This window comes from Ochotona princeps, chromosome 8, assembly GCF_030435755.1.
Source record: "Ochotona princeps isolate mOchPri1 chromosome 8, mOchPri1.hap1, whole genome shotgun sequence".
Lineage (NCBI taxonomy): Eukaryota > Metazoa > Chordata > Mammalia > Lagomorpha > Ochotonidae > Ochotona > Ochotona princeps.
Window position 1 is genome coordinate 16,245,319 of NC_080839.1, and position 27,155 is coordinate 16,272,473.

The 27,155-nt window shown below is 44.5% G+C and overlaps 1 protein-coding gene across 5 annotated transcripts; it reads left to right on the plus strand.

Annotated features, from left to right (window-relative positions):
- The first annotated feature begins 1,825 nt into the window (after nt 1-1,825).
- Nucleotides 1,826-26,276, plus strand: IMMT (inner membrane mitochondrial protein). Of its 5 annotated transcripts, none has more exons than XM_058667663.1 (10): nt 1,826-2,001; nt 13,439-13,512; nt 14,217-14,406; nt 15,670-15,781; nt 17,469-17,570; nt 17,935-18,030; nt 20,789-20,925; nt 23,973-24,076; nt 25,580-25,715; nt 26,118-26,276. In XM_058667663.1, the coding sequence occupies exons 1-10, from the start codon at nt 1,954-1,956 to the stop codon at nt 26,259-26,261; spliced, it is 1,143 nt and encodes a 380-aa protein (XP_058523646.1). In that variant the 5' UTR covers nt 1,826-1,953; the 3' UTR covers nt 26,262-26,276. The 5 variants fall into 5 exon arrangements, with proteins under 5 accessions (XP_058523646.1, XP_058523645.1, XP_058523648.1 ...); XM_058667662.1 differs by having other exon boundaries at nt 1,827-2,001; nt 17,466-17,570; XM_058667665.1 differs by lacking the exon at nt 17,935-18,030 and having other exon boundaries at nt 1,827-2,001; nt 17,466-17,570.
- The last annotated feature ends 879 nt before the right edge of the window (nt 26,277-27,155 follow it).

Here is a 27,155-nt window from a genome sequence, read left to right on the forward strand (position 1 = left end):
CCCCAGCATGGCAGCAGTGGGGAGGGATGGGAGCCAGGAAACTAAGCACATTGCTAATATTACTGAAGAAAATGGGGGACTGTTCTGGAGGCTGTTGGATGACAGAGACATGAAGCAGACTGCAATGTAATTATGAAACTGAACCCCTAAATACTGTGTTTGAGGTCAGTACTAGATACTAGTACACTCTAGTCTCTCAGGTCTTCTTGTTGAGCTGCTTCCACAATGTCACATTAACCTCATTAAGATCAACTCACTCACCCAAGGCAGTGGTGCATGGTTTCAGCTGATCCTACGAGGCCGCACTGCCCGACTGGGATCATTTAGCTCCTCCCCAGAGAACATCCTCCTGTTTGTTACTGTCTTGAGACTGGAACTCCAGACTGGAACCCCGGACTGGAACAAAAAAACAACCACTTGCACAAAGCCTCCAGAGTGACCCGAGCCCACGTTGGCATCATCAGAACTCACAAAAGGATGTTAACAGCCTATCATCAGTCAGAGGGCAGGAGCACTGTGGACCAATCATGGACCTGCACCGGGATGACCACATAGCTTCCAAACAAAAGTTGACTCTATAAGATCTCTTACCTTAACCTTTCAGACATTAAATGAAGCCTTAACTGCCTGCTACTTTGCCTCTGTGAATGCCCTGCTTCCCTTCACCATCAGGTGCTGCTGATTGGCTGCTAGGTATTGGGGCAGTATTTGGGATTCTGCAATTACACAGATACCCTGGCAAGAACTGTTGGATTTCAGATTTTCTTTAAGATTTGAAAAGCAGATTCACAGAGAGAAGGAAAGACAGATTTTCCATCCACTGGTTCACTCCCCAAATGGCCACATTGGCCAGAGCTGAGCTGCACTGAAGCCAAGAGCCAGGAGCCCCTTCTGGGTCTCTCACATGGGTGCAGGGTCCCAAGGCTTTGGGCCATCCTCAACTGCTTTCCCAGGCCACAAGCAGGGAGCTGGATGGGAAGTAGGGCAGCTGAGACATGTACCGACACTTGCAGGTAGAGGATTAGCCTGTTGAGCTACCTACCGCCCCAGCCTCCCCTCATATTACATTTTAGATCTACTTCTCTATTTTATGGATGGTGGGCCATAGCAGTCTACCTCCGGGGAGTATCATATCAATCAACTTGCTTTGCAAATACCATAGAATGTAGACAAGCTATTTAGTTGCTATGACCTTGCAGTCCAGATATAGTAGTCACACTGTCCTGGAGTATATACGGAGCATGAATAGTGCTCGACATTCTGTTGTTCCGGTTACACACTTGGCGGACCAGTTCGAACAGTGCCTCTGCCCTGAGAAATGTGTCTTCGAACACAACCCTTAGAGAGTCGCCAAAATTCCTTACCATAAAAACTTGACAAAGCCTTATGTTTTAATCTTAGGAAGGCGCCTAAGCTTATGGAGGCATATATATAGTTTATATACCCCCTTTCTGCCACTAATTAGGTATATGAATGACACGTCCTGCACCACCTCTCTGCCGAATCCACTGTTTACATAATTGGTCCCATCGATTGCTGTCCTTAAAGTATCTGGCAGAGACGTCCGGGATCACCGTTTCCCGCGCGGGATCGAGGACCGGATCCCAGACGCCGTCACGGCTGGTCCTGTCCATCCAGTCACCCCATTCATCTACACAGCAAACGAAGCCGGCGCCTTAGCGCGACCCGGAAGGAGAATCCACCCTTCCCGCTTCCTTCCCACCCAACGCGGCGGACGGCGGGGCCCATTCGCTGACAGCCGCGAGCCGCGCGTGCGCAGTGGCCGTGCGTGGGCTTCCGGTGCGCCCGGCACCCTGAAGCCGCCACCGGCGCTGCCGCCGCAGCTCCGCCGGGGCACGCACGGACGCACGCGCTGACGCACGCACGCCCTGCGCTCCTCGCGCCGCCGCGGCCGCTTCCGCACCCTCTGCGAGCGCCGTCCATTCGGCCGAGATGCTGCGGGCCTGTCAGTTGTCCGGCGTGACCGCCGCCGCCGCCCAGGTGAGCTGGGGGCGCGTGAGGGAGCGGCCGGCCAGCGTGGGGGGCGTGGGCGCTGTCTGGGCCCGAGTGGTCCGCTGGCTGCCCTCTCGGCAGGACTCGACGCGAGCGCCCGGGGCGGCGCACTGGGGGTCCGGGCGGACTCGGGGGGCTCCGGGCGAGGCCGGGGCGAGGCGCGGCCCCGGGGCCACGGCGTCCAATCGGCACCGCGCTGCCCGAGCCCCGGCCCAATCGCCGGCCGCTGGCCGCCTGGTGGCCGGTTGGGCGCGTGAAGGTCGATCCGGAGAACTACAGTTCCCAGCGGAGCGCGCTGCATCCTCCACGAGGGGTCAAGGTTGTGCTGATGGCGGAGGGACTTGACGGCTTGCTCGAAACTGAGCACACCTGTGAACTGGTGCCAGGTTTTGGGTTCCTGGGGCCCAAACCCTTGGGGCAGGGAGGCAGGAGCGGCCTGACCTTGTGCTCAATCCCCTCGGGTTTTGTGTCTCCATTCGCAGGGACAACCGGGATTGACGCCCTGAAAGTCTGGACACCCAGTTTCTTGTACTTGACATTCTTGCCAAAGTCACTTTTTTTTTTTTTTTTTTAAGAACTGCTAATGAACGAACTTCTGACGGTCTCGCTGTTCAGCTAATTGCTATTTTGGCAGGATGTGTTGCAAAACAGAGTGTAAGAAGTCTTTGAACAGAATCTTTAAAGCGTAAGGAGGGCATAGTGAGAGATCACTGTATTCAGACTTTTTTCAAGTTTCTCTCCTTGTTGGTTTCTGTGATAGAAGAAGCAGTCTGCAAGTAACACATTTCAGACGTTTCACAGCTCATCCAGTGATGGTGATTGTCTGTTTTTTGTAGGAGAGAAGTTTGAGTGTGGATGATCCGCGTTCCCTGCCAGAACGCAAAAGGCTGTCATCAGTCTGGGCTGTGATGTGGTTTTCTTTGGGTCGTCAGGCTTCTCGGAGATCCTGCCGCTTGTTGGCCAAGTTTCCTCTATGGTAGTACAGGGCTGCCTGCTCTTCCTGCGTCCTGGCTAGCCCTTGCCAGCCGCAGCTATCGGCTTCCAGGGGTTGTTGGTGTTCCCTCAACCACTCATGCTGTGGCCATTTGCCTCCTTGGCAGGCTACCAGGAGCTTGTCTGTCTGACTTGAGGATCTCTGATCGCTAGATCGAGAGGTCAACATTGTATGTCATTAGGCCAGGCTTACCTGGGTCACCTCTCAGCTGTTGTCATTAGGACACAGGAATAGAACAGATTGAAAGTCTGCACTAGAACCCGGCGCAATAGCGTAATGGTTAAGGTCCTCCCCTTGAATGCGCCGGGATACCATGTGGGCGCCGGTTCTAATCCCGGCAGCTCCACTTCCCATCCAGCTCCCTGCTTGTGTCCTGGGAAGGCAGTCGAGGATGGCCCAAAGCCTTGGGACCCTGTACCTGCGTGGGAGACCCAGAAAGAAGTTCCTGGCTCCTGGCTTCAGATCGGTGCAGCACCAGCCGTTGCGGTCACTTGGTGAGTGACCCATCGGAAGGAAGATCTTCCTCTCTGTCTCTCCTCCTCTCTGTACATCTGCCTTTCCAATGAAATAAACAAATCTTTAAAAAAAAAAAAAAAAAAAGGAAGTCTGCACTAAACCGTGAGCCCGTCTCTGGCTCTCAGTTCTTCTGTGCACTTGATACTGGTTTGTGACACTCTTGGTAATTTTGGCTTCTATCCTGTAGTCTCATGGGTTCCATCTAACCTAGCCCTTGTTTCACTCCTTGTTTGCTGAGTCAGCATCGTGTGTGTGTGTTTTACAAATGTTCCTTCCCTGCTTCATGTACCGCTGACTTAGGAAGACACAGACTCTCAGAGTATTACTGACTACGATTGCTTTTTAGCTTTGTATTCAGATTCCTAAGTTGTCATTTCATTTTGGAATCAAACTGATCTGTAGTGTTCCTCATGTCATTATCTTCCATTTCCTTAAGCTCCATCTTCCTAAATGTTTTTGTGCTTTTGCTGTCTGTCTCCTAGAGTAAGTTTCAAATATTCAAGGCTTTTCAGAAAACAGCCCTGGAGTAGTGGTCCAGTGGTGTGGATGCCTGTTTCTGGCCCTGGCCCCTGACTCAGGTTCCCCTCAAGGGAGACCCTGGGAGGCAGGCCTGATAACTTGGTGTTGAGTTTCTTCCACTCTGGGGGGAGATGATCCAATTTCCAGTTCCTGGCTCTGACTGGTCCAGCCCTAGCCCTGCTGCTGCTTGAGCGTCTGGGGAGTGGGCCTGTAGGTGGGAGCTGTAGGGGATGTGTGTGTGCATACATATGCATGCACCACACCTCTCAAACACAAAAGCATATGGAAGCCATGCTTTTTTTTTAGGATTTATTTTATTTTTATTGGAAAGGCTGTTTTACAGAATGGAGAGACAGTGAGAAAGAACTTCTGCCTGCTGATTCACTCCCTAAGTGGCCGCAATGGCCAGAGCTGAGCCAATCCGAAGCCAGGAACCTCTTCCCAGTCTCCTATGTAGGTGCAGGGTCCAAGACTTTGGACTGCCCTCCGCTGCCTTCCCAGGCCACAAGCAGGGAGCTAAATGGGAAGTGGAGCCACCGGGACACGAACCTGCGCACATTACAAGAGCCTAGCATGTGCAAGGCAAGGACTTTAGCTGCTAGGCTTCTGTACCAGGCCCGGAAGCCATACACCTATATCCAGACTGTTTTCTACTGCTGGCACAGATATTTAAGCAGACATATGTTCTTCAGTGGCATCCCAGTGTGTTCAGGATACATTCCCTCAGGCCCTGCATGATCTGGCTGTTTTCATATCTCATTTTTCTGTTCGGCCTCATTCTGTTCCTCTCTTTTTGTTTGCTGTTTATTTCATCCCAGGTTCTTCCCACACGTTTTTGCTTACCTTATGCCATTCAGATGTTTTCTCAAACACTACCTTTTCAGAGAGGTGTTCGTTATCTAAAAGTTTAGGCTACTTCCTTGTGTCACTCCATTTCACCCTTACCTACTTTGTTTTCCTTTGTAGCTCTCAGCACTGCCAATGTTGTAATGTGCATTCATTGTGTGTGCCATGCAGAAGGTTTGTCTGGTAGTCAGTATGCCTGCACCCCTTTTCAGGTTAATGGCTCAGCTCTGTCTCCTGACTAACTGCTGATAGCCACCCCGGAGGCAGTGATGGCTCAGGTCACTGGGCACCTGCCACCCACAGGGAGATATGGACTGCATTCCCAGCTCCCAGCCTTGCCCCACTTTTGGCGGTCATGGGATTCAGGGAATGACTCTGGCTGGGGGTGCTGTTAGGCACATTTGCGTGTGTTCTTGCATACACACAGTTTCACTTATTCTTTCTCAGGTAAAATAAAATAAAATGATATATTTATATAAGAAATCTAAGTGCCAAAAGAGGAACGGGCTCTATTGTTCACCCTTGTATTTCAATACTGCCAGTAGTCTCTGACTCCTGGTAGAGGCTTAGTAAATATTTGTGATATGTTAGAAATTGTTGCATGATTTTTTTCTCAAAACCTGTGAGTAGATGTGACCCTTCCTGTCCACCCTGGACATTTTGGAAGCTCTGGTGGTATGTCAGTTGGAGTCCTCCAGGGAAGCAGAGCCTGTAGGATATGCACTCACACACTCAGATCTGTTAGGAGGGAGATTTGGCTCCTGAAGTTCTGGAGGTTAGCAGGTGCAGAATCTACAGAATGCACCGGCAGGCTTGAGATCTAGGAGAGCATTGGGGCAGTGGCCGGTGGCCTAGAACCCCGGCAGAGTAGAAAATGTCCTAATAGGGCCTGGCACTATGGTTCCATGGTTAACTCCTTACCTTGCAAGCACTGGGATCCAATATGGTGTCAGTTCATGTCCTGGCTGCTCCACTCCCTGTCCAGCTCCCTGCTTGTGGCCTGGGAGGGTAGTCAAGGATGGCCAAAGCTTTAGATCCTTTACCTATGTGGGAGATCCGAAGGAGGGCCCTGGCTCCTGGCTTCAGATCTGCTCAGCTTCAGTTTTTGTGGCTATTTGGGGAGTGAACCAATGATATTTGGGGAGTGAACCAGTGAATGGAAGACCTTTATCAGTGTAATCTTTATCTCCTCTGTTTTAAACAAACAGAAAGTGCCCTCATAGTGTGAGGGCCATCTCCTGGACAGTCCCGTCTGGTTGCTTGTCCCGCTCAGGGCCTTGACTGGCTAGAGGAAGCCTGCCCATTTTATGGAGGATAGTGTTTTGCTCAGATTTCACCAGGTTCAATGTTAGTCTCATATGGAAATGTCTATGAAATTGGCACAGTAAACCATTACGGATGGCATCTGCGTTTCTTTTATGTCAGGGCATTTGCTACGTGACGATATTTTATAAAAATGAATTGTTCTTCTCCAGAAGTACCTCTCAGGAGTCTGGTCCTTAGTTTATTGCCCAGTCCCATTCGCAGTTTTCTTAGTGTCAGCACTGTGAGGATTGATGTGAGGATTGGGTTTAAGGGCCTAGGCTGTCAGACTAACCTAGCCCTCTCAAGTTTATTTTAATATGCAGTGTTTTTTTTTAAAGGATTTATTTTTATTGGAAAGTTAGATACACAGAGAGGAGGAGAGACAGAGAGGAAGATCTTCCGTCTGCTGATTCACTCCCCAAGTGGCTGCAATGGATGGAGCTGAGCTGATCCGAAGCCAGGAACCTTTTCCAGGTTTCCCACATGAGTTCAGGGTCCCAAGGCTTTGAGCTATCCTTGACTGCTTTCCCAGGCCACAAGCAGGGAACTGTATGGGAGGTGAAGTGGCAGAGATATGAACTGGCACTCTTATGGGATCCCAAAACTTTCAAGGTGTTGACTTTAGCCATTAGGCTATTGCGCAGGGGCTCAAGGCTTGTTTTTTAAAAAGCTGTTTATGCATGTTTGTAAGTATCACTGCTAACCTTGTAACTCTTATTGCAGTGTTATTAAAGTGAATTGCTTTGAGAGCCTGTGCTATGGTGTAGCAGGTTAAACTGTTGCTTGTAGGACTGGTATTTCATGTGGGCACAAATTTTAGTCCCAGCTGCTGTACTTCTGATCCAGCACCATGCCAATGGGTTGGAAAGGCAGTGGAGGATTGCCCAAGTGCTTGGGTCCCTGCACCCACTTGGGATACCCAGAGGAAGCTCCTGACTCCTGGCTTCAGCCTGACCCACCACTCTGTTGCAGCCACTGGAGCAGTGAACCAGTGGATGGAAAACTAATCTGTCTCTGAAACTCTGCTTTTCAAATAAATAAAATAAATCTTTTAAAAAGGTACATTGCAAAAAAAAAATTGCTTTGAACTAATGTTGCTTTCCTATGACATAGGGCGTTGTTAATGCAAAGGAATTCTAGAACTAAGGAATAGCCAGTATTTTGTGTGTTGAAATAGGATGTCTAGGTCATGCAGGGTGTGGCTTGGGGCTGGGATTTTGGCATAGCCTGTTGAGTGCTGCTTGTGATGCCTGCATGCCATCTGCCTGCTGGTTCAAGTCCTGGTTACTCTACCTGTCTCTGATCCAGTTCCTTGCTAATCAACAGAGGAGTGAACCAGCAGATGAAAGATCTTTGTCTTTTCTTTGTAAATCTTCCTTTCCAATAAAAATAAATCTTTAAAAACAAAAAAATGCATGCATCAAAGAGCATTCAAAAGGATGAAAAGAGAATTTTCAAATCATTTATCAATAAGAATTTAATATCCAGAGTATGTGGAGAATTCCTATAATTAACAAAAGACAGCCCTAGTACAAATCGGCAAAGGACTTGAATAGTTATTTACCCAGAAGAGAAATTGCAGAGACACGCGGGGAAAGATACTAAGTGTCTTTTGGCATGAGGAAAAGCAAATTAAAGCCACTATGAGATACCTGGTTCACATCCACTCGGGATGTTAATGAAAAGAGGAAATAGGGCCCGGCGGCATGGCCTAGCGGCTAAAGTCCTCGCCTTGAAAGCCCGGGGATCCCATATGGGCGCCGGTTCTAATCCTGGCAGCTCCACTTCCCATCCAGCTCCCTGCTTGTGGCCTGGGAAAGCAGGAGAGGACAGCCCAATGCATTGGGACCCTGCACCTGAGTGGGAGACCTGGAAGAGGTTCCAGGTTCCCGGCATCGGATCGGCGTGTACCGACCGTTGCGGCTCACTTGGGGAGTGAATCATCGGATGGAAGATCTTCCTCTCTGTCTCTCCTCCTCTGTGTATATCTGGCTGTAATAAAAATGAATAAAATCTTTAAAAAAAAAGAAAAGAAAAGAGGAAATAGAGGCAAGTCTTTGGCATGGTGTTTATGATGCCAGCTGAGGTACCTGCATCCCACATTGGACTACCTGGATTTGATCCTGGTGGGCAGGACTTTTGGATCAAGTGATTAGGTTCCTGCCACCTGTGTGAGGAGCCATGGTTGAGTTCTTGGCTTCCGGTCTTGGTTTCATCCATTGTTTGTAGAGTGAATCAGTGTCTGGGAGCACTTTCACATTTCTCCTTTAAAACAACAACAACTTTTAAACAGAAAAAAAAATAAAATAACAAACATTGGTGAGGACAAAAAAATTGGAATCCTGATAGTGTTGAATGAAAGATGATGTGGATACTGTGTAAGGTTGCTGGGCTGGCTGTTCCTTCATATTGCCATGGAATTCCCATGAGATGTTGTAGCTGCTCACCAAAAGAACGGAAAGTGGGTCCTAAATAAAATGTGTAGGTGGTAGTTCATAGCAGCACTGTTTTCAGCAGTCAGAAATGGCAACACCCCAGCTGTCCATCATGATGGTTAGGCAAAATAAAAGATATTCAGGGCCCAGCACAGTGGCCTAGCAGCTAAAGTCCTCGCCTTGCACGTGCTGGGATCCCATATGGGCGCCGGTTCTAATCCTGGCAGCTCCACTTCCCATCCAGCTCCCTGCTGGTGGCCTGGGAAAGCAGTTGAGGATGGCCCAAAGCCTTGGGAGACCCGGAAGAGGTTCCTGGCTCCTGGCTTCGGATCGATGCAGCACCGGCCGTTGCGGTCACTTGGGGAGTGAATCATCGGACAGAAGATCTTCCTCTGTGTCTCTCGTCCTCTCTGTGTATCTAACTTTGCAATAAAAATAGATAAATAAATCTTTAAAAAAAGATATCTGTGTAATGAAGTACTGTATTCAGCCATAAAAGGAAATGAAGTACATGACCCGTTACCATGTAAATGAACTTGAAAACTTTGTGAACTTATGATTCCATTTATCCAAATACCCAGAAACAAATTGCAATTATATTTTAATTTCAATTCAGAATTTAATTGCAGAGAATGAAAGTCTATTAAAAAAGCTTCATTCTGTTCTTTAAAAAGATACTGTTATTAACTGGATAACAAGTCACTTTAAACTTTGAATAAAATAACTGTTATTGCCTCATTGAGTTCAAATAATTGCCTGGACTCAGCTGGGCAATTCTTGCTCTGTGACCTGCAAATGATGTTGTCAGACAGTAGCTGGGCTAGAGTCCTCTCCAAAAATTTTTTATTCATATTGGACACTTGATACTGCCTGCAGCTGCCACCTCAGTAGGGACTGTTGGCTGGAACACCAACATGTGGCGTCTTTATGTGTCTGGGCTTTGTCACAGTTGAACAGCAGGGTTGCAAGTGAGAGGAGAGACAACCAGGCAGAAACTTCTCTCTGTCTTCAGTAGAAAGTACAGAATATCACTTTGCTGTCTAATGCTGAGTTGGTAATGAGGACCTGCCTTGTTTAAGGGAAGGGCACATGGAACTATTTTTTTAATGATATATTTGTTTAATTTGAAAGGAAGAATTAGAGGGGGAAAGACCGAGATCTTTCATCTGCCGGGTCATTCTGCTGCATCTGTACTGTTGTGGGTCATGGCTGGTCAATCTGAAGCCAGGAGCTTCTGGGTCTCTCCAGGTGGGTGTAGGAGCCCAAGTCCTTGGGCCATCCTCCACTGCTTTCCCAGGTACACTGGCAGGGAGCTGAATTCAAACTGAAGCAGCTGGGATTTGAACTGGAGTTTATATGGGATGCCTGCACTGCAGTTGGCGGCTTTACGTGCTGGGCCATAACGCTGGCCCCAGAACTCATTTTGTTGATGGAGGAATAGTAAGTTTCTGGAAGAGGATGTGGTAGAGGAAATAGTCTTGCATTCTGTTTGGAAAAATATATTCAGTACCTTGGCTACAGTTGACATCCATTCCTTGTGCACGTGTTGTCCTTTAGTGTCCACAAGTGATTGATTCCAAAGCCCTTCAGATGACAGATGGTGTAGTGTTGGCACAGATTCTATGCATGTCTTCCTATTCACTTTAAATCCTCTCTAGATTACTCACAATACTCATCTCAGTGCCAACACTGAAGAGTTGATATACTATATTGTTTACGGGATAACAAGAAAGCCTAGTGTGTTTAGTGCACATACAGTTTTTTCAAGTATTTGCAATCTGAGTTGCAAATACTGGGTTGAATGCTGTGGATATTGAACGATACTACGTTTCCTAGGCGTCTTCAGTGGTCCTTCGTATTCCGATTATGTCACAGCATCCTTGTTAAAACTAATGTTTTAACCAGATCCGAATGCAGTAAAGCATCTTGAATGCGGTCCCTAGGCTGTTGCTCGCTAAGTACTTTTCCTTTTTGATCTCAGGACTGTGTACCAGGGCAGGTGCTGGGCTACAGCCCAGGATCCCTGCATCCTCTCTGAGAATGCCTTGAGTCAGGTTCTGCGCTGCTTCCAATTCAGTTTCCTGTTGATGGGCCTTGGGAGTGAGCAGGTGACGGCTCAGGTACTTGGGTTGCTGCTGCCCGTGTGGGAGATCCAGATGGAGTTCCTAACTCCAGGCTTTGGCTTGACCCAGCCCTGACTGCTGGAGGCCTTTGGGGAATGAACTAGCAGATGGATTATCTCCTTCTGTTACTCTGTCCTTGCTCTGCCTTTCAAATAAATAAGTAACCTTATAAAAAAAAACTGCACTGAGGCGATCACCCAGTTATCTGCTCCCTATGTATTATGAATCTAACGAGGGTTATAGGCACAGGATAATCATCGCAGGCACTTAGGTTCAGGAAGGCATTAACAAGCATACAGCATGACAGTTATTAAGTATAGGTAGACAGAGGTCTAGTTGATTCCTCGAATAAAGCTTAGTTCTTTTGTTGGGAATGATTCTCTCTAGCTTTTACTTTAGTTCTATCCTTGGGCTCCAGCTGTAAAAGATACTGCCTGAGAAGCACTAGCTGATGGCTCAGTGATCTGGGTTGCTGCCACCCACGTGAGAGATTGGATGGAGTTTTCGTCTCCTGGTGTGGCCTTGCCTGTGCCTGGCTGCTGCAGGTGTCTGGGGGCAGTGACCTGGCAGATGGAAGATCTTTCCCTTTCTGTCCGTCTCTGTGAGACTGCTGTTCAAATAGATTGATCTTTTAAAAAGCCACTCTTTCAGATGAAAACTTAACTCACACCCTTACAAAATAATTTTTGCCTGGCATAAACTATTGTGACCAAAGGTAAAAGGAAGATCACAAACTCAACAGAAAACTTTGCAAACCAGATAAAAAATGTTATAGTTAGTAGACATGTGACATATTAAATACAGAGGGCTGGTGGTATGGCATACAACTAACTCCCATTGCAGAGCCCTGGTTCCACTTCCACTCCCAGCTGCTCTTGCTTCTAATGCAACACTGGGAAAAAAGTGCTTGATGACCCAAGTCCTTGAGTCCCCCCCATTTATGTGGAAGACCAGGATAGAGTTCTTATTTTCTGCCATTGGCCTGTTCCAGTTCTGGCTGTTATGGCCATTTGGGGAGTGAACCATTGGGTGGAACATCTTTCTCTCTCTCTCTCTTTCTTTCTCTGTTGCCCTGTCTTTCAGATACATGAATCAGTCAAAATACATACGTGCACACACACACACACACGCACACACAAATTGCATAGACAAAGGATTTTTAAGAGGATCAACCGAATTTAAAGAGTGGACAGAAGATACACTGACAAGTCACAGAAAAGGCCATAAAAGTATAAGTATATGTATTTCAATTTCCTAACAGGTTTGAGAAAGAGAAGAAAAAAAATGCTTGAAAAGAGTGCAATCATAATAAAAGGAATTGCAATTAAAATGACGCTGAGACACTGTCTTTTCATTCAAGAGATTGTCAGTGATTCAGAAGATAATAGTGTGCTGGGGAAGCTAGGGGAAAATCCATGCTCTGATATTATAAGGGGGAAATTTGGTTAATTTGGTAGTATTTGTCAACATGACAAATTCTACTTTTAAGAAAACCCGTGTATCCAGTGTTTCGCTCCGCAGATTCCTGCAGTGACCCAGAGCTGGATCAGGCTGAAGCCAGGAGACAGACAGGAATTCAACACACATCTCCCCTGTGAGTGACAGCCCAGTTGGGTGATGACCTGTGCTTTCCTGCTGTCTTCGCAGGAAGCCACAGTCAGGAACTCACCTTGGGAATAAGACTCACGCACTCTGGTATAGGACGTGGGCGTCTCCACTGCTATGCCCAATGCCTGCCCCCTGAAAAGTACTTTGAAAAGGAAATTTGTGTTTCTCTGATGTTCTTTAGCTGTGATTCATGAAGGAACACAGACAAAAACATTTTCCTCTTGCAACTTGAATTCTTACTTGATGTAAAAATTTTTTTTTGTAATTGGTGCAGTTTGGAATTTCAAGTTGATAGCTATAAATGGTTTCAAGTTTATCAGTACCTTCTGCAAATAGTGTTTAATTAGTTATTTGCTTAATTTAAGGGATCCACATATTAAGCAATCCGGATTTGTATAATTTAGTGCAATTAAAATAAGTCACAAAGCATTGCCTTAAGTATGTGCTGTTGTATAACGATGGACTGGTTATACATGAACATTTACCACATCTATTAAAATGTTTTCTTAAAATTACTGGTTTTTACTCTAATGATACATATGCTGGAATTAACCAAGAATGAACTTGTAGATCTGGAGGAGTGCCTCTCGGAACTGGCTACTTAGTTATCTCACAGATGGGAGATTGGGATTTTTTTGAATGAATTAAGCTGAGGTTGGATGTGTGTGTAGCCTATATAATGCCTTATATTTGACTGGATTCTGTGAGCCATTCTTCAGAGATTTAAATTAGTAAAATAGACATTTAATACTACCTTTTTTTTTCTTGCCAAGTAAAGCATGTGGCAAAACCCAATTGTATTTGAGCAATAGTACACCTGTATGGTGCTTAAAAGTATTGATTATTCATATTCTCATAATCTTTTAAAAATATTAAAAATAATTTGCTATGAGCCTTGATGCAGGGAGCATCCTTGTTTCTAAGAATCTAAGTAGGTTTCTTAGTAAATTGTTTTCTGAAAATAATATAATTTTTGTTTACAGAAGCGATTTACAATGAAGGTATTGCTTCTGCCTTGCTGACGTTGCAAGCTCACCACATTTCCCTGATTTGCATTGACTGTGGTGTTCTCTCCTTAGAGTTGTCTCTGCGGGAAGTTGGTCCTCCGTCCATTGCGATCTTGCCGTAGATACTCAACTTCAGGCAGTTCTGGGTATGTAGTATGTTTCAGCTTTTAACTTGTTACCTGTGTGTGTGTCATTTCCTGGAATATGGTCATAGTTGCCCACAGCTCTATCTACACGGCATGCACTAGAGCTTTGCTGTGGTATCTTCAGGGCACTTTCTGGAGGACTGTTGTATTTATAGGTGAGAAAACCTTATGGCGCTCCTTTGCTTTCCTGATAAGTAGACAGCATCAAGTGGGGATGCCAGCCCATGTGTTATCTTTTGTTCCATGGCAAATAGATTTGTATCCAGAACTCAGCATGTCGTAAGTAGAAAGCGTGTCCTATTTGATATTGTCTTTTGTAAAGGATTTATTTTATGTTTCACCATGTTTAAGGGAAAGAAGCCTTTATTTAAAGGTCATGATTGTTGGTTTTTGGGTTTAAAGAAAATTGCATGATTTTGAATATATGAAGTTTTAAGTGTTAAAGGGTAGATTGCTTCATTCTTAATCCCTTATATACTATTTTTTAAATTTAGTTATCTATGAGTTTTTATTTTTTTATTGCAGACTTGTTAAATCAGAAAAAAGTGATGTTCTGTCGTGGTGATAAGCTTTGCCGTTGGGGTCTGACTCACTGGAAGACAAGTAGATGTCAGCACGGAGTTGTTTTGAGTCTCCTAAGTTGGTCTTGGGTAGCAGGTGTAGGAGAGCCAAGGAATGTAAATATGCTTCCTGTATCTTTGTAGGTTGACTGCTGGCAAAGTTGCTGGAGCTGGCCTTTTGTTTGTCGGTGGAGGTGTTGGTGGCACTATTCTATACGCAAAATGGGATTCCCATTTCCGGGAAAGTGTAGAGAAAACCATACCTTACTCAGACAAACTCTTTGAGATGGTTCTTGGTTCTGCACCTTATAGTATTCCACTGCCAAAGAAGCCGGTAAGAGGTTTGTGTGTGTGTGTTTCAGTTTATATTGTGGAATGCTCGTACAAGAAGGGTCTTTCAACTTGGAAATACTTTGGAAAAAATATTTTGTATATGTCATTCAGTGCAGCTTGCCAGATATATACCAGATGTCTTCCTGAGCCTTCTGGAAAGGAAAGGAGCAGCTCACTCCGCTGGTGTACCCAAGTGTCTGTTAAAGTGAGCTTATGTCTCAAGATTTAGGAGCCATAACATTTCATTAGAAATTAAAGGAATATTTCTAGTTTCTCCTAATGGCAAAGTTCAGAACTATTTCTGATCTGAGACCCACTTGTCAGGTTCTGACAAAAGGGGAAATAATGTAGTTTGGTAAATAAATGTATTTTTTTTTTTTGCTCATTAGTTTTTTTCTAGCACAGTTCTTACAGTCTTCTTTAAATAGTACCTTAAGCCTAAGGCAGGTAGTCACTGGGAGCGAGAAAAGCATTACTCACAAATTGATGTATAGTTGTATCAGTCCTGGAGATCAAAGAAACATAAGCTGATTTTCATAGTTATCCAGTTTTTGTTTCTGACACAGTATTTACAGTGTCAATACTTACACAATGTCAATACAATGTAAGTATGTACAAAGTAAAATAGAAATGGCATTCCCATTGTTGAATAGGTAAAAAGAATAGTGCTTAAAGGGAAGACCATACATATACTTGATTATTTGTGCTAAGAGAAGCCTTTGTTAATAAAATATGGACTTACATTTGGAATGAAATTTAAAAAAAAATTTTTTTTTAAAGATTTATTTATTTTTATTACAAAGTCAGATATACAGAGAGGAGGAGAGACAGAGGAAGATCTTCCATCCGATGGTTCACTCCCCAAGTAACCGCAATGGCCGGTGCACGCTGATCCGATGCCGTTCCCATGCGGGTGCAGGGTCCCAAAGCCTTGGGCCATCCTCGACTGCCTTCCCAGGCCACAGGCAGGGAGCTGGATGGGAAGTGGAGCTGCCGGGATTAGAACCAGCACCCATATGGGATCCCGGTGCGTTCAAGGCGAGGACTTTAGCTGCTAGGCCACGCTGCCGGACCCGGGAATGAAATTTTGAGTTGCATTTTTCTAGTAATGATGACTTTTCTTTGATAAACTGCATATGTTATGAAGCACTGCTAATTTTATGTTAAAAGCTGGAAGGACTTGGCCTTTGAAATACTTCAAATTGCTGTGTGCTTTTTAGGAGCAGTATTATATCTAACATGTTTAATGTGTTTTATTTCCAAGGTTCAGCCTGGTCCACTAAAAATTTCTAGTGTATCAGAGGTAATGAAAGAATCTAAACTACCTGCCTCACAACTCCAGAAGCACAAGGCAGATACTCCAGCATCAACGGCAGGTACTGCTGTCTGTCTAGAACCTTCCTTTAAAAATTACGGTCAACTAGTGGTTTTGGTGTGTTTGTCAAGAGGAGGCTCCCTCGTCATGAAAGACTGCTGGGCCCAGCACTCACCTCTCATCTTAGCATCCATTTTCAGAGCTGAGTGCACATGGAATTGGGAGGTATTGCAAAGGACCCAATGAGGAGACGGCAAAGGCTGTGTGGCCTGTAGCATTCATTATTTTTTCTCTTTACTCCTTTGTCCTCTGACTCCTAGATTTTTCCCTCTTTGAGTTTTAGCATTTATCCTATTTTCCACCTGTTTTATCGGCCTCTTCAATATTTCCTTCTGCTAAATATCTTGTAGTTCCTGCAAATAAATTTTATCTTCAGGTTTCCTAGTAATCCCACCCTAATTTACAACACTTGCCTTAACTCTAACCTGTTCAGCATACATTCAGACTTCTTGGCTTTCTCAACAGTAACACCTATCCTTGATTAAATCACAGTTTTAGTTGCAGATGGTTCACGGAATGTTATGGGCCAGGCAGTCTTCTGGGCACCTTGGATTTAGTGATCAGCAGCAGTTTTAGGAAAAACTAATAAAACACTTCTGTTGGTATTTCTTGGTGGGGTTAAGGGAAGGAGAGGAAGTAAAATGCACAGTTTGTCAGGTGCTCTAGGAGGGAATGTTGCAGTTTTATTAAATAGTATGGGTAAGAAAGCCTCACATGGAAGGTATAATTGGAGCAAAGACTCGAAAGAGACAAAGAAGTAACCATATGTAAAAATCTGGAGGGGGAAAGCATTCCAGATGTAGGGTAAGCTAGTGCGGGGGGGGGGGGGTGTTGGAGGGTAAGCTGGTGCAGGGGGGTGTTGGAGGGTGCGGAGCAGGAGGCTGCTACTTGATCTTAATTTTCATGACTTCACTCTGTTTTGAACAGAGAGGTGGCTGAGGGCAGAAGCAGGAAGACCAATTAAGGGCTTTGTAAATGGGACCTTCGGTTTAGAAAACCTGAATCTGTTGCTTCCCCTTTACATTCCATCTCTAGAATTATTTTATCTGTCAAAACTTTGATCACTAAAGTTGTAAGCCCTGATTTTGGAAACTTTCCTGTAAAACATGTCTATGAACTGATCCTATTAAATGAGTTCTGCCTCTCACTAATTCTCTGCCGTAACAACCAGCTTTTCTTCTTTGTGTTTAAAAGTGTCATCTTGTTCCTGCCCACTGGTCTCCTTTCAACATCTGCTGCTCTTCAAAGTAATTGAAATCATTCTTTTGTCAATTCCTTCCTTTTGTGTCTTTTCTTCATTACTCTGTGTTCCTTCTTCTGTATTATGTAATAAATCTGGTGTCCATTTCTTACATGTTAGGATTTAGTACTGTTTCTAGAAGCCTTGCCTGAGTGTAATGACAGTTGAGATGCAGATGATGTTGACAAGATGTCTTTCTCAGTACTTTTCTAGCTGTCATTCAGTTTGTGTGAGTTTGTGTTTGCAATGGATTGGAGCCCCCGTTTGTGAATTATTCAAACATACGGCACTGTAGGCCTTTGTATTTCTAAGGAGTCAGATGTGATGTGGGCAGTTGTAGTAGTTGATTCTTGGGTGTTTTTCTCTGTTAATCCAGAAAAGTATAAATATTGTGAGTAACATGTATTTATAGCACCTACAGAGGCAGCTCAAATTATTTCTGCAGCAGGTGATACGCTGTCAGTCCCAGCCCCTGCGGTTCAGCATGAGGAATCTGTAAAAACCGATCGCCCTGAAATCGGTGGAGGAAAACCCACACTTGTAACTTCAGGTAGTTCAATGGTTTATGTTTTTTGCTTAATGGATGAAAGTTCATCAGAATTGTTTCATGCCTAGGTAACTCCTAGACATGATGTAAGTATGCGTTTATACTGGTTTTAAATCTTTTGCTTGAGAAAAAAAAAGTTTTTGTTAAGTTTGAAGTCTTAGTAACTCTTTGTAACCAAGAAGGTTAAGGGCTGATCCCCTAACTCGTTTTGGAACCATGAAGAGTGATGTAGTTTTAGAATTTTTAGCAGAAAACTGCTCTACGTTGACATAACTGGCAAATGTGAACGATGGTGTTTTTATATGCCTGTGAGCTGTTAAAACTCTGTGCTGAAATTTTATTTCCTCTTGTTTACTTTTGCTGCAAGAGGAAGCATCCTCACCTTCTATAAGGGAGCGCCCACCTGAAGAAGTTGCAGCTCGCCTTGCGCAACAGGAAAAGCAAGAGCAAGTTGAGATTGAGTGTATGTAAATGGGCCAACTTGTGAAGTACTTCTGTCATCTCCCAGTTGCTCTTCAGCCAGCACACACACCTGTCTCTGTCAGCTAGCTGCATGTCTTTGGATTCTTTAGTGACATTTCTCTGCTCACTTGATCTCATCATTTGTGTTCTTCCCATCTAAACTTGTGCCCAGGTGACAGGGCTATTAGTTACATTCCAAGTAATACATGTGCCTCTTGCATTTGTTTGTTATGGTTAATTATAAAGATTCTTTATGCTGGGGGTGGAGAGGAGCAGAAATTGTGTGTGTGTGGCAACTTGCCCGACAGTCTTTTGGTAGTTAAAGTAGTATGTTTATCTGTGAGGGGCAGAATGGCTCCCTTTCTGGCTTATCTGCTTTTGGACTCGACCTCTAGTCCTGGTGTTGGTTAGAGATAGAGTATTCTGAAAGGTGCTGTATCTAGCTAATAAGCTTTTTATGTTTCAATTTTATGTAGTTTAGGTTTTTAAAAAATAGTTAAAAAGTATGTATTTTTCTTTTTTCAAAGATTTATTTTTATTTGAAAGGCAGAATTACAGAGAAAAGGAGGGATAGAGAGGTCTTCCATCCACTGGTTCCCTCCCCAAATGGCCACCATGGCTGGAGCAGGGCCAGTCTAAAGGCTGAAACCAGGAGCATCTTCCAGGTCTCCTATATGGGTATTGGGGTGAACTGCTGCTGCTTTCCTGAGCACGTTAGCAGGGCGCTGGATTGGAAATGGAGCAATTGGGACTTGAACTGTACCCTACATGACATCAGCTCTGCAGGCAAAGATGTCAACTATGCCAGTACGCTCCTATTTTTCCTTATTGAAAGAAGCATGTGGACCACAATTTACTGCCCTGTGTTGCAGTATTAATGTCTGTGGATGTTAGTGGGCTGCAGCTGATGGACACAAGGTAGTCTTCATTCCTTTGGTAACTGTTGATAGTTTTGGTCTTTCCTTGTTGCTGCTTGTTCTGCTTTGAATGGTTCCTCTTTCCCTTCTAATGTTTTGTCATACTCTGGTTTTGTCATACTCTGAGGAACCAGGATGTTGGGAAGTGAAAGTTTTTATGACTTTTGTTGCCTCTTAGTTTACTGTGACGTTTTCTGTGTGTGCATGTGCGCAGTGTGGATGTGTTTTTTATCAAGGGTTGGATCACAGTGAATGATCTCTGAAGAGGATTTGACGCAGCAGGTGGCCTCCCGGCAGTGCCCTGCTGTGGGCCCTGGGGAGTGGCTCTCGTGTGTATGCTCAGAAATGTCTGTTAGCACAAGCATGTTGCGGGATGCAGTCACCGCATTCTGCCTCCTTTGCCGTGTGTCCCTTTCTCCGCAGGTAAACTGCAGTCGACACTGCTTGTGTGGTGCTCCCTGGCTGGTAACTTTCTCCATGGTTGCAGAGCTGTCACCTGGAGCACCATCTGTTCATCTCTAGCTTAGGCCACTTTTTCTCAGAATCATGTTTTATTTTTGTCCCACCTTTAAAATATGTTTTCCATTTTTTGGTCATTTTTCTTTTTTGTGACCATTTTTCAATGATAGTATATTTGATATAACGCTTTGATTTACTTAAAATTTTTGTTTTGAAATTTTTTGACTTCTTTGTAGAAAAACACTGTCCATTTCAAGCTGCCTTTGCTCTCTGTATTTCCCTATTTGCGTTCCTGATTTTCCTTTCATCCTTACTGTGTATCATTGTACGTTCTTGACGAGGGGATGAAAACGCACACATCTTTTTTCTTTGCTCTGGGTGTATATGATTGTTACTTAAAAAGAGGAAAACTGGTGACTAATATTGCATTGATGGTTATCGTGCCCTGCCCCATGTCCTTCATTTGTAATGTTAGCCTTCTTAAGCAGTTTTCCCCTTATGCTGAAATCCTTCCTATTTTGAAAAACTGTAGTTCATACAAGAAATAATGGTGTAAAAAGCCCTTTGATAGATCTTCATAATGACCATTATTATTTTGCCATACTTTTATTGAAACATTTCTAAATTTGAGTCGTGTTTTTTTTATTTATTCATTCTTATTTGAAAAGTTTTACAGAGAGGAGAGATAGAGGGAAAGCCTTCCAGGCACTGGTTCATTGCCCAAATGGCCACAATGGCCAGAGCTAAGCTGATCCGAAGCAGGGAGCCAAGAGTTTGTTCTGGATCTCCCATGTGGGTGCAGGGTCCCAAGGCCTTGGCCCATCCTTCACTGCTCTCCTGGGCCATTAGCAAAGAGCTGAATGGAGCAGCCAGAACACAAACTGGCACCCATATGAGATGCCAATGCCAAAGGGAGGATTAAGTTGTTTTGCCATTGCACTGGCACTGAGAGAGAGGAGGGGGAGAGGGAGAAGAGGAGTACCAGAGAGGAAGATCCTCCTTTCGTTGATTCATTCTCCAAATAGCCACAATGGCTGGAGCTGAGCCAGTCCAAAGCCAGGAGCCAGGAGACTGTTCCAGGTCTTCCACGTGGGTTAGGGTCCCAAGGCCTTGGGTTGTCCTCAACTGCTTTTCCAGGCCACAAGCAGGGAGCTGGATGGGAAGTGGGGCCGCTGGGATTAGAACTGGCACCCATATGGGATCCCGACGCATGCAATGCAAGGACTTTAGCACTATGCTATCGCGCTGGGCTCTCCCATATTTATTTTAAAATACTTTTTGGGAAATGAAATGGAAGACTCACTAGAAAAGAAAGAAAAAGTTAATATCTGTTATGGGGAAAGGGATGGGTTTTCAACTTTCTGGTTTTTTCTCCTTTTTAAGCTCTAGCTAAGAGCTTAGAAGATGCTCTGAGCCAAACTGCTTCCATCACTCTACAGGCCATTGCTGCTCAGAATGCTGCAGTCCAGGCCGTCAATGCACACTCCAGCATCCTGAAAGCGGCCATGGACGACATGGAGGTAAGCCAGGGACTGCCTGCCTGCTCAGGGTATGGGCTTTTGCCACTGAGTAAAGACAACTTAGAGTACTTGTCATTAAAAAAACAACTGACAAAAGCCTTTCAGTATGTTTATGATGGAATTTTACATTTAATACTTTATCTTACCATGTTGATATGGTAGAAGATTGCCTTTTTTTTTTTTTTTTTGAAGATTTATTTATTTTATTGGAAAGGCAGATGTACAGAGAGGAGGAGAGACAGAGAGGAAGATCCTCCTTCTGATGGTCCACTCCCCAAGCGGCCGCCATGGCTGGAACTGAACCAATCCGAAGCCAGGAGCCAGGAACTTCTTTCAGGGTCTCCCATGCGGGTACAGGGTCCCAAGGCTTTGGGCCATTCTTGACTGCTTTCCCAGGCCACAAGCAGGGAGCTGGATGGGAAGTGGAACTGCCGGGATTAGAACCAGCGCCCATATGGGATCCCGGAACGTTCAAGGCGAGGACCTTAACCATTACGCTATTGCACCGGGCCCGAAGATTGCCTTCTTAATAGTGTTTGAATATAATTTTGGTTACTTGTTTTTAGCCCTAAAATCTGTAGCCCTTTTTTAAAACTTTGTTTTGAGGTACTTTTTGATTAAAATGTAATTATAGGAAGTAATACAGATATCCCATGTATTCTCAAACTAGCTACTTAAGTGATTATGATTATTAACTTACAGTAAATACTTTAAAGTATAAAATAAGCTCCACTTCCAAACATAATGGCTTAGGCTTATAATTGAATGCAGTAGTTCAGGATATAAATTTATCTCTGCTCCAAGTCATTTAAAGATTAAAATAAATATGAAGTACAGTCAGATTACCCATGGTACATCAAATTAAGCGACAGCCTGCAGTGTCCGCATCCCCACTGGGTGCTGGTCTAAGTCCTGGCTACTCCACTTCTCATCCAATTCTCTGTTATTGTGCCTGAGGAGGCAGCCGAGAATGAACCTTAGAGTTACAGAGAAACAGAGAGAAAGAGAGAGCTTCATTGGACTGGTTCACTCTCCAAATGGCCACAACAGCCAGAGTTAAGCTGACTGAAACTGGGAGCTGGAACTTCCTGCAGGTCTCTCAAGTGGGTGCAAGAGCCCAAAATCTTGAGCCATTCTCTGCTTTGTCAAGCCAGAAGCAGGGAGCTGGATCAGGAACAAAAGCACCAGAGTCTCAAACCAGGCTTTATGCAAGATGCCAGGACTATTGGCAGAGGCCTAGCTTGCAAAGTCACTGCACTGGCTCCCTAAAAGATTCTTTTTTTTTTTTTTTTTCTTTTTTAAGATTTATTCATTTTATTACAGCCAGATATACACAGAGGAGGAGAGACAGAGAGGAAGATCTTCCGTCCGATGATTCACTCCCCAAGTGAGCTGCAACGGGCCGGTACGCGCCGATCCGATGCCGGGAACCAGGAACCTCTTCCAGGTCTCCCACACGGGTGCAGGGTCCCAGTGCATTGGGCCGTCCTCGACTGCTTTCCCAGGCCACAAGCAGGGAGCTGGAGGGGAAATGGAGCTGCCGGGATTAGAACCGGCGCCCATATGGGATCCCGGGGCTTTCAAGGCGAGGACTTTAGCCGCTAGGCCACGCCGTCGGGCCCTCCCTAAAAGATTCTTAACTCCATGTCTATTAAAACCTCTGGATAAGTACAAAGTTTACATGTTTGCAAAAGGGTAATTACTCTTTCAAAATTATCTACAGAACAACCTTCCTTAATTCTTGGTATATACATCAACTGTTAAAATATCCCGAGGTGAACACTACAGTATGTGTATTGTGCATTTATTTGTTAAAGCTTCCCTTGAAAATCCCTTAGATGGGTCAAACTCAATTATAGTGAAATACAGCCATCCAGCAGTTTTAAAACTTTTGTGAAATAGTGGTCAAGAGGAAAAGGATACTGGTGCACTGGGTGTGAACCAACCCCCTGATTTAATGGAAATAAAAATACTCGAGCAGAGAATTTAAGTTAAATATACAGATCTTTAAAAAAATCATTTTGGGTACCAACACTGCATTGAAGAATGATTTAATCAACAGGTAATTCACTTACCTTGTTATCCTTGGGTTGACATTTTCTTTTGAGAATTTAATTAGACTCTCCTTGGAACATATGTTAGTGCAATACCATTTTTTTCTTGTTACAGTTTGTGGCAGGATTGTCGATGGGAGGTGATTCGTGGATTTCTTTGTGCCTGTGATCACTTGATTAAGAATTCCTATTTGGGAGAAATACTATGTAAATTTTTACCTTTGAAGTCAATGTAATGTATTTTAGGGCTTTTTACTTTTATTTATTTCTTAAAAAGATTTGTTTTATTTTTATTGGAAAGGCAGATTCACAGATAAGAGTAGAGACAGAGAGGAAGATCTTCCATCGATGATTCACTCCCCAAGTGACCATCATGGCCGGTGCTGAGCCAATCCGAAGGGGCCTCTTCAGGTCTCCCACGCATGTGCAGGGTTCCAAAGCTTTGGGCTGTCCTCCACTGCTATACCAGGCCACAAGCAGGGAGCTGGATGGGAAGGAGGGCCGCCGGGATTAGAACTGGTGCCCATATGCAATCCCGACGCGTTCAAAGCGAGGACTTTAGCCGCTAGCCCACCACACTGAGCCCAGGATTTTTTATTTTTATTGGAAAGGTAGAGTTATAGAGGAGGATAGAGAGAGATTGTCTATCCACTGGTTCACTCACCAAATGTCTGCAACATATAGAGCTGGGCTGGTCTGAAGCTGCGCAAGCCAAGAGCTTCCTCTGGATCTCCCTTGTATGTGCAGGGGCCCAAGAACTTGGGCAATTTTCTACTGCTGTCCCCCTTCCATGTGCAGGAGCTGGATTGTAAGTGGAACACCCAGGTCTCGAACCTGCGTCCATATGGGATGCAGCACTGTGTGCAGAGGATTAAGTTTCTACACCACCACACTGCCCACTATTGAGATGTATTTTGTGTTTAATCTTGTTGGCCTATCTTATGACAATGTTGACAGCCATTCATGTTTACCTAATTACGATTTTCTGTTTAGGCTTCGGGTGAGAAGAAGTCTGCTCAGTGGCGTACAGTGGAAGGTGCATTGAAGGAACGCAGAAAGGCAGTAGATGAAGCTGCTGACGCCCTTCTCAAAGCCAAGTAATTACTCATGGACTTTAACAAGTAATTAGGGCCTCCTGGTGGTTTTCGGGGCTGGGTCTTCGTTGTGCTGTCTGTAAAATACTGAAAGGAGGCAGAGATGCCTTTCCTTGCAGTGTCTGTGCTGTGTCTGAATTGGCACCAGGGAAGAGAATGAAACAGCGGGAAATGAATTTGGCAGAAACTAACATAGATAATCTTTTGTAAAGGTCAGTTTTGGTTTAGATCCTTATTTAGGAGATGTAGCTCTATAGATGACTGAGAGCCTAAGATAGTTTCAAGATTTTGCTGGGATGGTTTTGGCAGTTCTGGTAGAATTTAGCAAAGATGTCATGAGCTGTTTGCTCTAACTGCACATGAATTGATTTTGTCTCGTCTTAAACCAGCTTGACTGTGATTCCAAGAAGTTGACTGAATCTGGTACTGATTAGCAAACCCATGTATAAAATCGATCTCTGATAGTGGAAGCCTAAATTTGTTTGAAGATTCTCAACAGTGTGGAATAGTTATTTTCCATCCACAATTTTGCTGTTTTTCTTAATATTTATTATTAATAGAGAAAGAAAACCCTCCTGAGAAAACCTACATGTGTTTTAGGAGATTTTTTATTGAAGGTATATTGATTTTTATTTGAAAGGCAGTATTACTAAGAGAAGGAGACATCTTCTCTCTACTGATTGACTCCCCTGATGGCCACAAACACTGGAGCCAGGCCATTGTGAAGTTGGGAGCCAGGAGCTTCTTCCAGATCTCCCATGTGGGTGCAAGGGACCAGGCAGTTCGGCCGTTGTCTGCTGATTTCCCAGGCAATTAGCAGGGAGCTGGATTAGAAGTGGAACATCAGGGATCCCAGCTGGCATCCATATGGCATGTTGTTGACCCGGGGGCAGAGGCTTAATGTGCTATGTCACAGTGCCAGCCCCTCTTACAAGCTGAAGATGTTATTATGCTCACATCACTGGACTAAATGTCAGGGTGCTGGTTTCTGTGTTTTGTGATCATTAGGCCATAGTCTGACCTTTGAAACATTCTCAGTTGTGGGGACTTCCTGAGACGCAGTGATGAATTTGCTCAGTGAGCTGCCTGGCCGTCTCCCTTGCCTTTGCCTTCCCTAAGTTCCTTCTTACTGGCAGGGACATTAGCTTAACCCTCAATCTCTTGAATGTTCATTATGTGCCAGCCACTGTGCCAGGTCTTTCTCATGAATTCCTTGTAATCCTCTGCAGTGGCGTGCAGCAGATGGGAGTGGCATCTGGTGGCTGACTTGGAGTCTGTCTGCTGCCAGCAGGGCTCCATAGACCCCAGGAGCTCTGAGCTTCTCGCTCTGGTCGGTCTGACATGTCCTCAGCTGCTTCTCACATGCTTCTCTGCCTTTTGAGTGTTAAACCTGTTGTGTTTTTACTCATGCTTTTCTTGTTTTGTAGATTTTTAACGTTTGCACTTACTGTAGAAGTCTAGTTGGCAAGGAATTGTACTAAATCTTTTTCTTTCATTGGTTTCCAGAGAAGAGTTAGAAAAAATGAAAAGTGTAATTGAAAATGCAAAAAAAAAAGAGGTCACCGGGGCCAAGGTTCATATAACTGCAGCAGAAGGGAGACTTCATAACATGATTGTGGATTTGGATAATGTGGTCAAAAAGGTGCGTTGATTAGCTCTGAAGTTTCATGTAAGACAATCCTTGAGTTGCTAAGAGTTCAAGAAAATAATAAGATTCCTACCATCTCTCCCCTTTTCTCCTTGAAAAGAATGTTAGCTACTGTTTTAGAAACCTTGGCTGGGACACTTAAGTGCTGTTTCAGTATTGTTGACAATGTCTATAATGTGGAACTTTCTTGGTCGTGAGTTACTGCTGCTTAGGACCATTGCCATGACCCGGAGAAGGATGGAGGGCGTACGCATGGCCCTGGCAGAGGGATTAGAGCTCCAGATGTCTGTCCACAGATCATTCACACATTCATGCCAGAAGCAGTATCACTTCGGCTGCTCGGAATGTTTGTGTTTTTGTGTTCAGTTTAGCCACATACCCCTTGTCCTTGTGCAGGTCCAGGCAGCTCAGTCGGAGGCTAAGGTTGTGTCTCAGTACCATGAGCTGGTGGTCCAAGCCCGGGATGACTTTAAACGAGAACTAGACAGTATTACACCAGAAGTCCTTCCTGGCTGGAAAGGGATGAGTAAGTACAACTGATGCATTGTTGTTGTTGTTTTAATGACAAATCGGCTCATCTAAGCTTGCTTTAGCTTCATCTAGTCCAGACTTTGTAGCAGCCATATTCTGTAACTATTACAGGACATTGTTGCAACTTTTTATTTCAACCAGAGTGATGACAGATGACACCCCTGTGACTGTATTCTTATTGTTTCAGCCCTGGTGAGCATGAGTTCCAGCCAGTGTTTAAATTTATGGTCCACGATCATTACATTCTGATCTCTGCAACTCAAGAAAAGTGTGTGATCCAAGGGAGAATGTCATTAGAACCTTGACTGTGTTTAAAATTATATAATGCAACCACTGTGATCGTCTTGAAAGCGATAATTAATTGCTTACAGCATACTTTATGACCTCCCAGTGACAACACAGCAGTGCAGGGAGAATTTGCTGTGGGACCCTGTAAAGAGAAGGAAATCCTCTTACAAAAGGTTACACAGCAGAGAACTCTGCTGCTGAAGCAGCTAACACAAAACAGGAAGAAGTCTCACTTGTCTGTGTGAATGCTACACATAAGGGGGATTACCAGTCATTAGAAAGTTAAAGTACTGTTTGAATGCTAAAACCAAATTTCTAAGGTGGGCTGAAGGTTTCTGGCTTGCTTCATGGGAACATGCTTGTCCAGATAGCTAAGACAGTAAAGACTAGTGCAGGAGTTCTGTCGGCATCATGGCCAGCTAGGGAAATTGAATGGCAAGGAACAATCAAGACTGACCAAAAAAATATTTTTAATTTTTGTGTTTTCATGTCAGAGAGCTCTTTTGCTGTTTGACTGTAAGTTTCTGCAACAGCCAGGAGTCCAAGACCCAGTCTGGGTCTCCCATGTGGGTGGGCAAGGACCCAGTTGCTTGAACCATGTGCCACCTTCCCAGA

Bases quoted from the DNA above. Each gene is read 5' to 3' on its own strand.
- IMMT (XM_058667662.1), top strand. From the start codon at position 1,954: ATGCTGCGGGCCTGTCAGTTGTCCGGCGTGACCGCCGCCGCCGCCCAG. The intron at 18,031-20,788 runs GTATGTAAATGG...CTCCTTTTTAAG, and splicing joins AGAGCAAGTTGAGATTGAGT to CTCTAGCTAAGAGCTTAGAA. The intron at 24,077-25,579 runs GTAATTACTCAT...ATTGGTTTCCAG, and splicing joins GACGCCCTTCTCAAAGCCAA to AGAAGAGTTAGAAAAAATGA.